The sequence below is a fragment of the Dama dama genome, chromosome 29 (assembly GCF_033118175.1).
Source record: "Dama dama isolate Ldn47 chromosome 29, ASM3311817v1, whole genome shotgun sequence".
NCBI classification, from domain to species: Eukaryota; Metazoa; Chordata; class Mammalia; order Artiodactyla; family Cervidae; genus Dama; species Dama dama.
Genome location: NC_083709.1, coordinates 45,870,355 through 45,887,933, shown reverse-complemented (window position 1 = coordinate 45,887,933; position 17,579 = coordinate 45,870,355). Strand labels below are relative to the sequence as shown.

At 38.5% G+C, this 17,579-nt stretch overlaps 1 protein-coding gene across 2 annotated transcripts in view; it reads left to right on the top strand.

Moving 5' to 3' along the window:
• KDM4C (lysine demethylase 4C) overlaps positions 1 to 17,579 on the top strand; it is a 393,685-nt gene that overhangs the window by 206,814 nt on the left and 169,292 nt on the right. For both annotated transcript variants that reach the window (XM_061132707.1, XM_061132708.1), the window contains one exon: positions 114 to 222. In XM_061132707.1, coding sequence (XP_060988690.1) covers positions 114 to 222 — 109 coding nt within the window. The remainder of the gene's footprint in view (positions 1 to 113; positions 223 to 17,579) is intronic.

The following is a 17,579-nucleotide window of genomic DNA, read 5'->3' as shown; positions in this document are numbered from 1 at the left end:
GTACAAGAGTTCTTTATAATTTTTTTGTGGTAAGTCATTGTGATGATAGTTTTTTGTTTTAAAACAAGTCTTTAATGGTGCATATTTCTCCCCTATTCATGTTCTGTAACCAGAGAACAGAAGGTGAAACCAAAACTGCTAAAAGTTGGCGCCACCCACTTAGTAAGCCTCCAGCAAGATCCCCAATGACCCTGGTGAAGCAACAGGCAACAAGTGATGAAGGTGAGCTTGGGTTTTTTTTTCAGTGTTTATTCCATATAAACTGTATAATATTCAGAATTTATTCTGTCAGTTTGTTGTAACAAACTTTTCTAAAAAAAACTGCCTGGGAGAGAAGAAATCTGTGTAAGTGGCAAATATATACCTTAAGGAGATCCTGAGTAACACACAGTTTATTTAGAACTTAGATTTTAGGGATACATACTTGCTTCACATAATCAAGCAGTGTTAAAGTCTTCCTTTTTTATTTGATGGGTAAATTGGTTGTTTCTGACATTTGCCTTAAGACCCTCCAGAAGAAGCTGATGTCCTTTCTCTCAGAGTATCAAATCATGGAATTAACATGCTTTGTATTTCTTTGCATTGCCTCTGATTTTAACTTGACTCCTTTAAATTTGTCAGCACCATCTGAGTCAGAAACTACGTGCAGTACTTCTATACCCTGTTAGGCCCGGTGTGTCATGGAGCATCCTTCCTCACTGACTATACTGATGAGGCTTGGCATGAAGTCATTTTATTCACAACCAGCTTCTGTTCTTAGATGTAACATATGTCTCTGTGGTTTACCTAGTTGCCCTCTTTACCTCTCTTTCTCTCTTTTTCCAAAAACGTTTTTTTTCTTTTTCTTCAGTCAGACCACTGACCAACTGTTTATTCCTTCCAAGTGTCTCATAGCTTCATAAGGTCTATTTTTTTTTTTTTTTTTAATCTCTAAAAGGATCAGTTGAAGCAGGTGTTCTGTAAAAAGCCCTTCTTTGAGATGTTATCCTTTACTGGTAGAAACTGTTAAGGTCCTTGTCTGTGGGGGTGCTGTCAAGGGAATAAGATAAATCTTGGGTTCAGACTTCCATCTAGTTTAAATCCAATTTATCAGAGTACATATCCTTAGCAGATTTTTTTCCCTTTTATTCACTGTCTTCTTTTATGCCTTATGTTTAGTCAGGAAAAAAAAGTTAATCAGTGTAGGGATCAGATAATGATGGTAGCAGTGTCTATAACACCAGCTCAGGATGGAATTCTGCCTTGAATAATAAAAGTAATTAAATACATTTGCCTTTATTTCCATATGTCATCATGTTCAGTTTTTCTTTCTCCAACTTTATTGTATCCAACCCAAACCATTTTCTCCTTATTGTCAAAATAAAGAATTGTTCTGTATAAAGTAATTAATATTCACTGTACCTTACTCATGAATTTTCATGACCCTTCCCCAGTATAGCCTATAGCAACAGCACAGCTTCTTGGAAGGGAATGTGCTGTCCTGATACATAAGGAAAACTGCCTTCTCCTATTTCTTTATCATCCTGGGAAGTTTATTTCCATGTGAATCATCATAAATTGGTCCAGAGTTTCTCCATGGAAAACAGTTCTGATTTTGATCATTATAGCTTGCAAAATTTCTAACTGGATTGGTTTAACAGGGAGATCTCAAAGGACTGAGGTTAAATATTTTGCTGATACACTGGTGATTGCAGCTTTTGCAGCAGTTTCACCCTCTATTTTTATATGTTGAGAACTGCTGGGGTCCTCTGGGGATTTCTGAGAATTGAAAGGAAAAATCAGAAAATTATAGTGATGACTAAAGATTTTTTACAAGCTTCTAAGTTGAGAAGGGAGAGTATTCTGTGTCCTGGGGCAAAGTGTTTTTTGGGCACTTGAATGTTTTCCCTTAGCCGTCTCCCTTTGTGTCTTGTACAACTGGGAGTGTCATTATTAGAAAGTGATGAAGAGTGGGATGAGTGCTCATTGGGAGCACACAACTATAAATCTGGCTTCTTTTGGAAATTTCCTACCCTAACTACTGCACTCTTTCTACACTCCTCTTAAGACGTAGGTATGTATGCCAGGCAGGAGCATGAGCAGATCTAGATTGGAGCATCTGAGAAACTGCATCTCCAAACAGCAGTGTTCCTTGTTGGTGAATGAACCTTTCTGTGATGAGGCTGGCATTTGACTCCAGAAGAGCAGCAGAGGGGAAGGATACTGATCGCACCTCTGGGAGCTTGTGGGCAGCTGAGAGATCAGAGTCCCCTCTCAGCTGTGCCTTCCAAAAGACAGTGCCGTGGTTCTTTGATACTCAAATGGCCTGAAACTGAGGAAATCATCCTAATTGGTGGTATATCCAGTAATTACAGGATCAGCAAGGATTTCCCAACTCTCATCCTCTTCTTTCCTAGAAGAAGCTTTTCCATACTTAGCAGAAAAACATGAGGGCCTGAACAGAGGGGGATACCTAAGAAAGGAATGAAATTTTAGAATGTAAAATTTTTACATAAACTAGTATTTAATTTTGTTCTTTTTGAGGGGAGTGGTGAAAAATTATCTTAACTGTATACCACGTATGTATTATTTATAGTTTAAAAGCAGTTACTAATCTGTCTCTAGTTTTCTTTTAACTGAAGTGTTTTTCTCTTACCTTTTTCCTTAAGTCAGGCAGCTGCACATGGTGATCCTGAAACATGGATTGATAGTCTCTGTGTTTTCCTGCTTTTTAAGCTAATTGTACAATGTTGACTTGAAACAGCCTTGAAAGAGAAGTGCTTGACTGAGTGGTTCTAGTTTTGAAACATTCTGGATGTGTACCCATTCTCCCCTTGTGATATAAGAGTACTGATAATGGTATATTCCTGTAGTCTGATCTCAGAGCTTTGTGGTTGAATGTCTGTAGGAAGAGGGGTGTGTGTCTGCAGCATGGGTGAGTCAGGCAGCTCTGAGGACAGTGCTCTAGCCTAGCCTCAGCAGATGGAGAGTGAGGATAGACCCTGGGGGTGGGGCTGGGAGGGCAGCTCAGAAATCTGCCACAGTGATGTTTTTCTTGGGTTGCTAAAGACGCCAGCTCAAATCTCACAGATTCCCCTTAATGTTACACCTTCGATACAGGATAAATGACTTGAAGACTGCTCATAATCCACTACCGACTTCTTATTGCCTTCATTTCCCTCAACTAGTCAATGTGGAACCTCTTTTCCATCCATTCACATAACTTTTTGTTTTCCGTTCTGAGTATCTGTGTTGCTTTATGCTTCCATGCACTTCCTTGAACTGTTGCTTTACCTGTGATGCCCTTTTCCATCTTGGCACCATTCTCATGTGTTTCTTAGCACTTTTTCCTCATTTCTCTTCTCTTCTACTGTCCTATTCCATCTATGCTTAGTTAGCTCGAGCATGTGGCTTGTCACCTTACATTGTGTTTCATTATTTGTCTGTGTGTCTGTCTCCTCACTCTCACTCCTTTCCTCTTGTCTCTGTACTCTGGGTCCAAGGTGAGTATGTGGCTTAACCCACCTGTGGGTCCAAAAGCAGAAAGTCCCAGGTGATTAGTAACCTTGAAATCAACCATTATAAAAGATTGAGAAATACCGTGATGTAGTATATGCTGTCATGTTAAAAGTAAAACTGAAATTCTTGTCTCGGAAATATTCTCTATATAAGTAGATAGTAAAACATACTGTTTTAATTAGCTGGGGATGTCACCTGACTCAGTCAGGTCCTCAAAGTTAATATGAAGCTGACCTGGCATATAGGTGTGGTCAGTGCTTTGGGGACCTGTGGGCCCCCAGAGGAATGATACCCCATTGGGACAGTTGCTTAGCTAGGATCTCAGTGTATATGTACATGTGTGTGCATGTGCGTGCACTTATGTGTATTTCCTTCCCAGTTTAAAGGCATTTTTATTCAATTCCTTTTCACTCATGCATGCTTTTTCTGACTAGAGTTTTCATCAGCAACCCTTTGTGCTGAAACATACTCAGGGCTTTTCCTAAACTGATGTTAGGCTAATAAACATTATACATTGACGTCCATATTCTGACCATGCATTTTATTAATATCCATCCCCCTGCCTTACCCTTCATGGTTCCTTGTTTGGTCTTTGAATTTCCCTTCCTGCACACACGTATGCATTTTAAAAAAAAAACTGAAGTATAGTTGATTTACAGTTTTCAGGTATCCTGTATGTGTTTATTTTTCATTTAAATTTTTTTTTTTACTACTTTGTTTGCAACATAAAATTTCCAACTTTCCCTACTTTTGACTTACAGTATATTCACTGCTTTTGTACTTACTGTGCACATAATCCCCTTGGTGAAGTGATAAGGCTAATATTGTTTCTGAAGCAACTGTAAAGGACAAAGCTCACAAATACCAGGAGAGCTTATGAATGTGGCCGTGGCAGATGCAGTAATCTCCACGTCTGTTGGTGGTGATTTGAGTTGACATACTCATGCTGTCTATGGAGATTCTGCTGAAGATTTAGAAAGTTAAGTTGAAAGTTTAAAAGAAAATATACAAGATTGTTATTAGTGATTCTAGTTCTCTTTTGTATGCTGATACCTTTTCAAACTTTTATGATAAACACATTTATATTTGGGCAAAAATATATTTTAAAGAGATAGAATATGAACGTGATGAACTGGATTACCAGATAATTCACCAGTTATATAACACTCAGAAATAATTGATAAATTAGGCTGTCTACCTCTCTACTTGCAGAGAGGCAAAATCACATGAAGGGTTGTATTTCTCCATGTCTGTGATCATAGTCAATCGACTCTAGTGTTGGGTTAGCTGTGTGACCCTCCATGCTTTGGGACCTGTGCTTACAAGTAGGGATTACAGCTGCAACTCCCACATGGAGCTCTTGGGAGGGTTAAAAGAACATGGGTAAGGCGCTCATGTGTTTGGCACATGATATGATGTTTGTTATCCTCATTGTAATATGATTAGGAAGAGAAGGAGGAGGGTGATATCTGAGCTTTCAAGAAATGAGGGAAATCCAGAGGGGATTCAGGGTGAAAGGACATTCTGGTGGGTAGGAGAGAGTGAATGTTGCACTGTTTGGGGGCAGTATGCCAGGACTAGAGTGGAGGCTGGGAAGTCAGAGCTAAGACCTCATAGGCTCCCCTAGATACATAAAACTGGACTCTTAAAAGCCTAAGCCCTTAGTGAAGGGTGTACTAGGGAAAAACTAAAAACCAAAACTCACCATGGCCCCAGGCAGAGGATAAGAGATCCTGCTACCTGGTTCTTGGCTTGAGTGGGGAAAGAGGATAGGATAAGAGAAAGGTACCCTGACACTTCTTAACGTAGGACTACTGTCATATTTATGCCTCTTATTCCAATCAGAAATTTAAAGTAAATATGCCTCTAGAGCATCAAAAGCAGAAACAATTACAAAATCTTTTGAACCCACTCTGAGAAGGAGTTTAGCTGACTAAAGGACAGTAGATGCTGACTGGAGCCCTGGCTTTGTCCCTTAGAAGTTTTTTAACTTCTGTCAAGTCTTCTCTCTGGCCTCAGTTTCCTTTTGTGTAAAATATGAGCCTTGGCTTTAAGTAATTAGGGCTTTTAACCTGCAGGTACATGAATGGATTTTTGACATTTCAAATATCCTGAAGTAACATGGTGATATGTTGAGCTCATCACCCTTGGACAAATTTTTATTTGTAACTCTTCAACTGTAATTTTATACAGAAAGATTGAAAGATGCAGATACCCATCTATACTGTGTTTACCGAGTGTAGAGGTGACCCCACCTACACATTTGAATACTGACAAGATTCAGATAGTACTCTTGCCTGGAAAATCCTAAGGATGGAGGAGCCTGGTAGGCTGCAGTCCATGGGATCGCTAAGAGTCGGACACGACTGAGTGACTTCACTTTCACTTTTCACTTTCATGCATTAGAGAAGGAAATGGCAACCCACTCCAGTGTTCTTGCCTGGAGAATCCCAGGGAGGGGGGAGCCTGGTAGGCTGCCGTCTATGGGGTTGCACAGAGTCGGTCACGACTGAAGCGACTTAGCAGCAGCAGCAGCAGCAATACATAAGAAGCTTCAGGGAAAAGTCTTCCAGTGTCCCTAATCAGAAGGAGAGAGATATGAAAGATGCAAGGAAAACTGAGAAGTTCCTTTGTGTGATTTGCCAGCCTTGGCTGTGTGTTTGGAGTAGGAGGGTGGTTGTGAAATTCTCCGTTTTTCTCTCTAAACAGGGATTTAGTTGTGATAGGAAACGACACCGTGGAACTTTTAAAAATTATAGGACTGTAAACCCATGATAAAGATGGGTCTTTGGCCCACAGATGAGGTGGCTGGCATGTGCTGCTCATGTGCCTCTGTCAGGAAGGCCCAGGGGCCAGGAGGGAGAACAGCGGCAGGATGAGGGGAGAGACCCCCCAGGTCCCCCACTGGGCATCGACTTACAAAGAGGCCAGTTGACTTGGATGTGAATCACACTGGTCTGAACAAGAGCACAAACCCAAGAAAAAATATTATTGAATGAGGTGCTGATGACTTCATTTTATCTATTCTTCTGAAACATTAAGAAATATCAGGCTTCGTTTGTTCAGATTTACTAGGGGTTGCATGGAAGAGGGAACATTTTTGAAAATAAGAAACAAAAAGAAGAGCAAAATCTTGTTTTCATTTGGCTCACACCTGTCTCTTAATGTGTCGTTTCCAGGCCTGAACTGCATTTTTTGTAAACCGGGGTTTACCTGTGAACTTTCCTTTCTTTAGGATAGCTGATTGCCAGAATTTGCTGACACTTGTATGCTCATGTGGTGATCCACACCTGCTGCTTGTTGTTTTTTTGTAAAACCTCCTGAAGTTTTACAGGAGGTTAACTTGGAAACCATTTCCAAATACTATCACTTAAGTGTTCCTCACTCATAATTTCTGTTTTCTAAAATTGTATTATTAATAATGTGCAACTCTCATGTATATTTTTATGAAGCTAAAAAAAAAAATAATAAAATAAAACCCTGGTTGTGGCTCTGAATTTCTCTAATCTGAACTGTCTGGATGACTCTTCCTAAATCATCAGTTCACCATGTTCAGTACTGTAATGAGCCGTTAAGGATCTCTTTGAAATTAAAGACAGTTTAGACCCTGATCCCTATCTCTGTATTGTCTGCATGTCTTGAGGGTTAGATTAAAAGTGTATTTCAGGCAGTGTTACAGCAATTAATTTTTTGGACAGCCTATGTTAATATTATAATTTATTTAGTAATGGATTAAACATTTAAATATAGAGTTGAAAGAGGTGAAAACTGCTGCATTAATTAGAGATTATTCTTGATGTTTGACCATAATGTAACACATTTAAGCTAGATTTTCAGTTATTGTGAAGAATAAAATAAGTACATTTAAGTACATTTAAGTAAGGAAAATCTCAGGAACTCACATCTGACAAAATCTGATTACTTCCTCAAATGTTGTTTGGTTTCACACTCATTTTGTGAAAACACTTGTGTTTCTAATGCAATTGAATGATAAATTGGTCCTCAACATGTTTTCCCAAGAATATGTTTTCACTTTATTAGAGATTTTTATCTTTTTCTGAGGTATCCCGATATTTCCTGGATATTTTATGAACTTCGCACTGTGTCATATGGTAACTATTAGTACTATTGGTGTGAAAGCTAGCTTTTGGGCGCTTTGCAATTGTCTGTCAAATAAGGAACATTATTTAGAATTGGCTGTCATGCTTTTATCTCTGGCAGACAGATATTTTGGAAGAAGATTATGCCCTTCTGCCCCTGGCATGCTGTAACTCCCTGCTTTCTAAGAACATTAGTATAGGTTTGGTGGTGGTTTAGTCACTAAGTCGTGTCTGACTCTTGGGACCCCATGGACTGTAGCCCACCAGGCTCCTTTGTTCGTGGGATTTCCTAGGCAAGAGTACTGGTGTGAAAGTGAAAGTCGCTCAGTCATGTCCGACTCTTTGCAACGCCATGGGCTCTACAGTCCATGGAGTTCTCCAGGCCAGAATACTGGAGTGGGTAGCCTTTCCCTTCTCCAGGGGATCTTCCTAACCCAGAGATCAAACCCAGGTCACCCACCTTGCAGGTGGATTCTTTGCCAGCTGAGCTACAAGCGAAGCCCTGTGGGTTGCCATTTCCTCCTCCAGAGAATCTTGCTGACCCAGGGATCGAACCTGCATCTCTTGCATTGCAGGCAGTATGCTGCATTGCAGGCAGATTCTTTACTCACCGTGCCACAGGGAAGCCCCAGGGAAACCCCCAGTATAAGCTTGCCAATCTTCATTTTGTTAAAAAAAAATTATTTCAAAGATTTAAGTGGATATATTGACCAAAATAATGATGTCTTTTATTGATTCACATTTTTAAAATGTTAAGTATCAGATTAAATTAAAATTAGTTTTAATACCAGAAATGTTAATTTGTTTGCTTTGCCAGATAATACCTGACTTTGTTTATGGTTAGCAATCTGAGATCTGCTTTCTAGTCTTTCTGGCTGTTAATGAGTGTATGACCATGGAGAACTAAGTCATGTAACCTAAGGCTCATCGTATGTTTACCCATATATATATGATGAGATCGTTGGATTAGTGATCCCAGAGTTTCATTCAAACTCTAAAGTTCTTTAATTCTATCAAAATATAATAGGAAGAAACCAACATAATGTTTTAAGTCAACTATAAGGTCCAGCATTCTAATATATATACTATAATATATAAAATATGGGGAGGATACTGTGTAGTCCCCTTGTTTCATGCTGTGCTTTCATGGAAAAGCAAATAGTGCAGTGTTAAGAGTATTCCTTACCAACAGTGTTTCCGCTCTCTAAAAAGAAATCTTCTCTGCCAGTTTTGAAAAACAAATGCTGCTTTATGATTGTTGCATGTCATGCTCCAAATGTTATTAATTTATACATAACGATCTCTTCTTTGTTCCATCAGTTCTTAGTAGCTTGAGGTAATGCTATACTTTCATAATAAGCATAGTTATATTTCTGTCTGTTTAAGCAATAAAACAGCAGCTTCAGCAGATTTTTAAGCAGGTTGTCTTGGGATGTTTGTTGCTAGGTCACAGCCAGTGTTTTCTGCATTATGTGGACATAAAACAGTAGATCTTGTTGGCACTCAGATTTAATGAATATTTTATCTAGCACTCAGCTGTGTAATATATGGGCGTCCTCTGTGTTACTTGATTTCTCTGTTAGTGAATTCCATTGGAGTCCCAAGGGCCCTGACTTTTTCTGCAATATAGGGAATAAAAGTAAAAAACACCTTGCCCTTATTATGCTAGTGGCTTGGTAAGGGTTTGATTGAATTAGACAAAACCATGCTGGCTTTTTAACTTATGTTACATGGTTGTTTTCTGTACTTCTCAGAGTCAATCTTGAAACTGTTTGTTATTGAAGTCTAATGATATGTCTGTAAGTGCTGAGAGCATTAGTATTGTAAAATGATAGTCAAGGCTAATTTATTTGAATTCATGTGTGCCTTGTTACTCTTAAAGTCTTGTAGAAAATATCTGAGGAACAGCCTTTGATAGTATAATTGTGTGGTTCATTCCCTTCTTTAGAAAAATGAGTTATTGTATTAGGTTGAAATGTATGAAATTGCTGATATTTGATTTTCATGTATCTTCATATATAACTTTTTGTTTCCTTAAACTTGTACACAACCCCCTTTCCTTGGAGACAATGATGTCTTAATGATACAGGCCATTGAATTACCCTGTATTTTGTTCTACATTTTCTGCATTTTTAGTTTCATCTTTTTTTTGGTTATGAAACTATGAATATTGAGAATAAGCATGATGTTTATAAAATTAATGTAGCTTTAAAAATTTAATTTTGTAATTACTTATGATTTTCATTTGCTTTGTTTTGTCTCTGACTATTTTGGGCTGTCAGTTCTGCAGGCTGACATTTGGGGACCATTGTCATGGATTTTAGAAAAAAGAGTTTTCACTGCAGAGAGGGTTGTTAAGTAATATGTGTAAGGCTCTCAGTGAGTTGTTAGAAAGTGGCTCACTTTATCATCATTTAAATTCTGTATGGCATTGTTCTATTCATTTTCTTTTTTCTGGTTCTATGTTTCCAGCTTTAGGGAAATGATGAGGTGGCTTTTTTCTAAGCACATATCATATGGGCCTCTTAATTCTACACTGATGTTCCATTGTTTTACTGTTGATGTTTGGTTTGGTTTTGTTATGGGTAAACATTCTCAAGATTGAAAAGTGTAGGGTTTTTTGTTTTGCTGATAGAAAAGTAGAAATCAAAGGCAAAAAGGTTTGTGATGCTATATGAACATTTTGAGTGTTATTCAACTGTTTTTATAGTTCTTAAGGTCTTTCCTTGAGGAAACATACTTTATAATACCTTTAAGTGAGTTAATCAAGGATCTGGACTAAGAATCTTCTTGGGAGAGAACAGTGAGTACAAAGGCCCCAAGGAAGGCAGTTAGTGTGGCATATTTGAGGAACAGCAAGAAGAGCCAAAAGCTGATGGCTTTGGACATTGAACTACAGAGTGAATGTTTGCTACCTTGTCTTCTTCTTGTTTCCAAACGTTCTCTTGGGTAACCCATGCCCTGTTTTTCTAGTTTCTGGCGTTGTGGCTGCTCTGCACAAAGTTCTTTGTCTCCTTGGCAACTGTTTTGTGTGATCTGCCAGGTGATACCCTGTTAGTTCTTGGGTTAAAATGTCCAAGGATTCTGCTGTGCTTAATATAGATGACCGATATTGGCTTTTAGCTAAGAGAAACTTTTTAATTTCTAAATTTCCTTTATGTATTGGCAGGTAAACGGCAACATATGCTAGTTGTTCTTTGCTTAGTGATTTTGTTTTGGCCATTTTTAAAGTTTCTAATACAGGTGTTGTTAATGAAATAGCTTAAGAAACCGGAGCTTTCACCCATGGGAAGTTTTGAACTCCTTGAAGGCAAGGGACTGTTTATTTTTGTTTCTTATCTCTAGCATCTGTCCTATTGCCCAGTATACAGTGAGTTTCACATGCTCTCTTTCACCTATCTTTTATTTGATGCTTGGAATAAATTCCTTTTGGTGCCATGTTGGCTGCTAGTTTTACAAAGATATGCGAGCTTTCTTAAAAGGAGTTTTCAAAATATCAATAACCTCAGATATGCAGATGACACCACCCTTATGGCAGAAAGCAAAGAGGAACTAAAGAGCCTCTTGATGAAAGTGAAAGAGGAGAGTGAAAAAGCTGGCTTAAAACTCAACATTCAAAAAACTAAGATCATGGCATCCAGTCCCATTACTTCATGGCAAACAGATGAGGGAACAGGAAACAGTGAGAGACTTTATTTTCTTGGGCTCCAAAATCACTGCAGATGGTGACTAAAGCCATGAAAGCCAAGATGGTGATGCTTGCTCCTTGGAAGAAAAGCTATGACATACCTAGACAGCATATTAAAAAGCAGAGACATTACTTTGTCAACAAAGGTCCATATAGTCAAAGCTATGGTTTTTCTAGTAGTCATGTATGGATGTGAGAGTTGGGCCATAAAGAAGGCTGAGCACCGAAGAACTGATGCTTTTGAACTGTGGTGTTGGAGAAAACTCTTGAGAGTCCCTTGGACTGCAAGGAGATCAAACCAGTGAATCCTAAAGGAAATCAGCCCTGAATATTCATTGGAAGAACTCAAGCTGAAGCTGAAACTCTAATACTTTGGTCATCTGATGTGAAGAGCCAACTCATTAGAAAAGACCCTGATGTTGGGAAAGATTGAAGGCAGGAGGAAAAGGGGATGACAGAGGACAAGATGGTGGGATGGCATCACTGACTCAGTGGACATGAGCAAGCTTCGGGAGATGGTGAAGGACAGGGAAGCCTGGCATGCTGCAGTCCAAGGAGTTGCAAAGAATTGGACATGACTGAGCAACTGAACAACAACATTCTCACCATGATATTGACAATTGAGTATGCTAATTTCTATTATGTACATTATTAGCAATTATTATTTATAATTCTTTAAGATAGGTAGTGTTACCATTTTTTCTGATGAGGAAACTGAAGCTCAGAGACACTAATTCACTTCCTAAGGTCACAAGGCTGGCAATTGGTAGAAAACAGGCTTTAAATTCTGTTTGATTCCCAGATTTGCACTGTTTCTACATTATCACACTAGCAACCCTCCAGTAATAGCCCTAGTACTGATAAAAGAAGTTGACATGAACACATATAAATTTTTCTGATAAGAACCAACCTTCTTTATTGATGGATTAGATCATTCACAGTGCTCCTTGTTATCCATCTGTGTTGTGAGAATATATGCATATATGAAATATGAGCTAGTGTTCTTTCAGAAATTTAAGTAATGGTGGTAATGCCAAAGTTCTCCTTGAAACCTACCTCCCCAGAGGTACAGTAAGTATCACTGACAAGTATTTTCAAGATTGGAAAGTGTGCTGTAAGTATCAGAGTACTTTCGTGTATTAGGAGTTTTGAAGGAGTGTGCTTTGGAATATTATGGCTGTTTAAAGTAGTGTATTGAATGGGTTGGGATGTATCCTTTTGAAATGATTTTGACATCTTAGTTATTGTAAGGGTATGCACAAAGAGTAAAACTATGTTTCCTCATTTAAGTGCTTTAGGCCTTAAACATTGGAATTCTGTGTTATATAGTATTACATTAGCATTTTTCGGGTACTGTAATACAGAATTAAATTTCCCATAATGTCATCTCTTCCCAGTAAAATTAGACCTAAAAGACTTGTAATTTTTTTTCTATTTTGTACTTTTGAACACAACTTCAGAAACCTTTGAAGTTTAGCAATTCATAAAATCATCGAATATGGTTTGCACTTAAATTTTACAATAGTTTGTATGGGAGCAATAGTTTCCAACTTTGAATTTCTTGGCTCATTCATGCTTGGTTCCTCTCCTTTCACCCCTTTCTTCCTCAATTTCCTCCAGGACATCTGAAACCGTATATAATGCCTCCCAGGACTGAGATTTTGCTCAAGTACCTGAAAGATAACAGATGCTGTCGTGCTCTTCATAGCAGAGAATAGTGCTGTATGAGCCAAAACACATCACTGGAGCAAAACCCCAGCAGCAGAATCATTGTGGGGACTCACAGAGGGAAGTTGTGCTGGAGCCGTGTCAATGGCTTTTCCCATCTGCTGGGTCCCGTCAGCAAGTCCTGGCCTTTCCACAGTGGCCCAAATGTTTTTCTGCTGAGAACTCCAGTTGCACTTACTAAGCAAAAGTTGTTCAGAAAGACTGTACTGTGGAGAGAGTAATTCCAACATATGTCTGCTTTTAAACTAAGGTTTCCCCCGGTTCATAGGACCTACCTAACATTTTCTGACTGCAGTATTTTTTCATCTTTAAAAACTGCATATTTTTATAACTGTAAAAACTTATCTTCCTTTTCTTTTATTCCAGATTTTTAAACATATTTCTTACAGAACTGACATCATCCCCAATACTCAGTTTTGTGTGCTGAGTTTTCTTCTGTTAATATAATGCTTATATCGCTTAATATTATATGTTATAGTGTATATATTCATATTATATCATATCCATTAATATTCTTCAAAAGCACCTTTTCAATGCTGGCATAATATGGTCATGCCATAATTTTATTTACATATTTTTTAATGAACACTTTCTTTTGAATACTTTTGTACAAGACATTAATCTTTTTTATTATCATAAAGATAGTCATGTTTTTGACCAAATGGGAGAATAAAGTCTTTTTCCCTTCTGAAAGGATAAATCTTGAAATGTTTTTATATAAAAGATAACTAGGTGTGTGTATAGATTGGCTGTTTCTTTTCCAACCTGTCTTGTCATGTTAAAAGTTAAGTTTTTAGGCATACATTTTAAAGTAATTTACTGCATGATCTTTGCAGAAATTTTCTGGAGACCTAAAATGAAAGGAACTATAATATATGGAAGGCCTAGGTCTCGCTACTGATGAGCAGCTGCTGTACTGCTGGTTGCTCATGTATTGCAGATGAAGAAATTGAGGTTTAGACTTATAACCAAACATTAAGACCACAAAGATTACATGAGTGAAACACTGTGTTAATTTATTTTAATTTTTTGGATCAGACAGCTACTCTTGTAGCCAAGCTTAACTGAGAATAGTTGAATATCAGCTGTTGTAGGCCACAAAGTCAGAGTCTTGATTACATTTCTTTTCTTATTTATTACTTTGTTTAACTGTACAATATTTGCAATAGATTTAATTTTGTGATCACTTAAACTAATATGTTAAAATACTTTATAGTTTCAATCTTATATAAGCTTTTAAAAAACTCACATATGCTTTTATATGATAAGCAGTGTAAAGTGCTTTATACAGAAAGTAAAAGAAATAAACACTTAATCATTAAACTTTAAAGTGTACATCTATAATAATCCCTGAGGTCACTTCTTAGTCAGGCTCTCACTGCCCTTTGGGCAGTTTTATTAACTGAAAGAGAAAGTTGCTGTCTAAACAGTGGGGTATGCCTTCAGATTAGTATAAGTAGAAATCTTAAGAAGATTCTCTGAACATTTTAAGATCCTAAAGTACATTGCAGCAAGCCTGACTTTCTTTTCAGAAACAGTTTTTTTTTGGGGGGGGGCTGCACTGGGGCTTCGTTGTAGTGTGCAGGCTTTCTCTAGTTGCTGAGAATGCAGTGGCTTCTCTTTTTATGGAGCACAGGCTCGAGAGTGTATAGGCTCAGTAGTTGCGAAGCATGGGCTTCCTTGCCTAGCTGCATGTGGGATCTTAGTTCCCCAACCAAAGATCAAACCCATGTCCTCTGCTTTGGAAGGTGGACTTTAAACCACTGGACCACCAGGAAAGTCCCACCAGAAAGTTTTCGGAAATTCCCTGAGCTCCCAACTTTCTGGGAACCTCCTCTTCCTCTTCATATGCTCTGGAGGATTGAATATTTCCCCTGTAGTACCTTTGTTGGGCTTCCCAGGTGGTACTAGTGGTAAAGAACCCACCTGTCAAGGCAGGAGATGTAAGAGATGTAGGTTCAATCCCTGGGTCGAGAAGATCCCCAGAAGAAGAGCATGGCAGCCCACTCTAGTATTCTTGCCTGGAGAATCCCATGCACGGAGGAGCCTGGCAGGCTACAATCCATCAGGTCACACAGAATCAGACAAGAGTGAAGCAACTTAGCACACATTCACCTTTGTTAGTGCTGTGGAGTCTCTGGGTCAGCTTGGGATGTACTACTGACTTTCAGACTTCATAGTTACATATGGACAAGACACATTTTTAGTTATCCCTTGAGACTGATTGATCTTTAGAAAAGTGGAATTTTCATGGTCTTGAGGAGAGGGTGGATCCTGCAAGTGAATACTTCTGACAGCAAAGATGTGGCTTACTTTTCCCAAACCAGGCAGTTCACTAGCTATCAGGTGGATGTCCTACAATTTAATTTAATTTCTTTCTGACACTAACCACTCAGAGTTAGCATAGCACCTCACAGATTAAGGACTCAGTCCAGTCTCATGGGTTGTCCCCACTTCAGATGCCAATTACAAGTCCTTTCACCTGATACACCTTACACTTTATAGCCTATTGGTTGTAAAGTCTGGGGGCTTCCTACAACTCCCTCCTCAGGTTTGATAATTTGCTAGAGTGGCTCATAGAAGTCAGGAAAACAGCCAAAAAGAAGGGATGAACAGGGCAAGGTAGAAAGTGGGTAAGTGTCTGCAGAACTTGTGTTCCCTCTGCATGTACATTGACCCTGGACTCTGTCTAAACCCTGTTGTTTTAGGGTTTATGTGGATGCCTCGCTATGTTTATGTGATTGATTCCATCAGGGTCTATTGGTGATTGACTGAGTCTCCAGCCCCTCCCTTGATGTGGGGCTAAAGCGCTAATGCTGTAGTCACGAATTGACTCTAGTCATGCATTGGTCTTTCTGGTGACGAGCCTTCATCTTGAAACTATCTAGGTGCCTCCTGTTATCTCATTAACAGGTAGAAGACACTTTTCAGTTCTGTGTTTCCAAAGGTCTTAGAAGCTCTTGTGTCAGGAACTAGGGACTAAGACCAGGTATTTTAACCAGTGATGTTCCTCTTAGCCATATGATTCAGAATATTCCAAGGGTTTTAGAAGCTATATGCCAGAAACCAGGACAAAGACTGAATATATGTTTCTTTTTATATCACATTATCACAATGAGTATGATCTGAATAGTAGGCAGGTAGAGGATCATTTTGGAGAAGTATTGAAAACACATTGGAAGATTGAGGGAAGCTGTAAGCAGGCTGCCTGTGAGGGGCTTCTTACTGTGATTTATCTGTAAGTAACTATAGAGGCACAAGTTGGGGTTGACCTTTCAGTACCCAGCTGTCACATGTATAGATCAGATCCTGTGGTTTAACTTTTATTTCTTCTTGAGTTCTGTATGCATATCTATTCCCACTGCCCTTTTCCAAGAGCTTTTTTATTTCAGAAATATTCAAAGTTGGAGGCAAAGCTTGGTTTCAAAGCTTACAAAGGTGTAAGCATATTTTTAATACTACTAAAAAACAACAGGTTTGGGATATTGTGCTTATGATCCAGGAGTTTGGTGCTTGGTCTGTAGGCAGGCAAGTTCTATAGAGTAAAACAACTGACTGTTGTTTTGGTGATGTAGCGATTGAAAACTTTGAAAGCAACTATTGAAGGTGCAACTTGTATGATAGCAGTTTTCAGCTTATGTTTCTATATTCAGAACATTCCTGACAACATGGTATCTGGAGCTGTATTGTAGCCTGCTTCTGTGAATTTAGAAGAGCTAATGTAGATTTAAGGAGCTGCTGTGTGTTTAGGGCCATGATTTTCTTAACTCTACTGTACTTGCTATATAGTAATGGGCGTGCTTCTGTGAACAAAGTAGTCTAGGAATCTAGATTTCTGCTGTTAGGTAAGAGGCTCACCAAAAAAGAGATAACCAAGTGTTGCTGGCATAGAATTTTTTTTTCCCTGCTGTAGCTGGCAAACCTTGCAGACCTTAATGAAAGAAAAGGGAGAAAAGGCCTTCTTGCAGTATTTGGTTGTTTTGTTTTTGCTTTAGTGTTACTTGTTAGTTGAGGAAAGTAGTTTATGACATTCTTGCTTGACTGTGAGAACACAGTCTACACCAGCTTTATCAGTGCTGTATTGCTCAACAATGACTCTGATACTAGTACTTTTGGGTGAAAATGCGCATGTATTCTTCAGTGATTCTCAGACTTTTTCTCAGGACAACTTATGCTTATAAACATTTTGAGGACCCCAAAAAGATTTCAGCTCCTTTCTTTTCTGTAACATCCTCCCCTCCCTTCCCCTTCCTTTCTCTCCCAACCCCAGCCCTTTTTCCTCCGTATAGATTTTTCTTAATGGTACTTATTTGTTGAAAGTTAAAATGGAAAAATTTAAAGTAGCAATAATAAGTGCATAAACATTTGTTTTCATACAAAATAACACTTTTCCCAAACCATAAAAATAAAGAAAAAAAATAACATTGTTTTACATTTTTTGCAGAGCTCTTTAACATTGAGTTTAATGAAAATTGGATTCTCATGTCTACTTTTGCATTCAGTCTATTGGGCCTCGTTGTTCTGGTTGAAGTATATTGAAGAAAGTCCAGCTTCCCAGAGATACA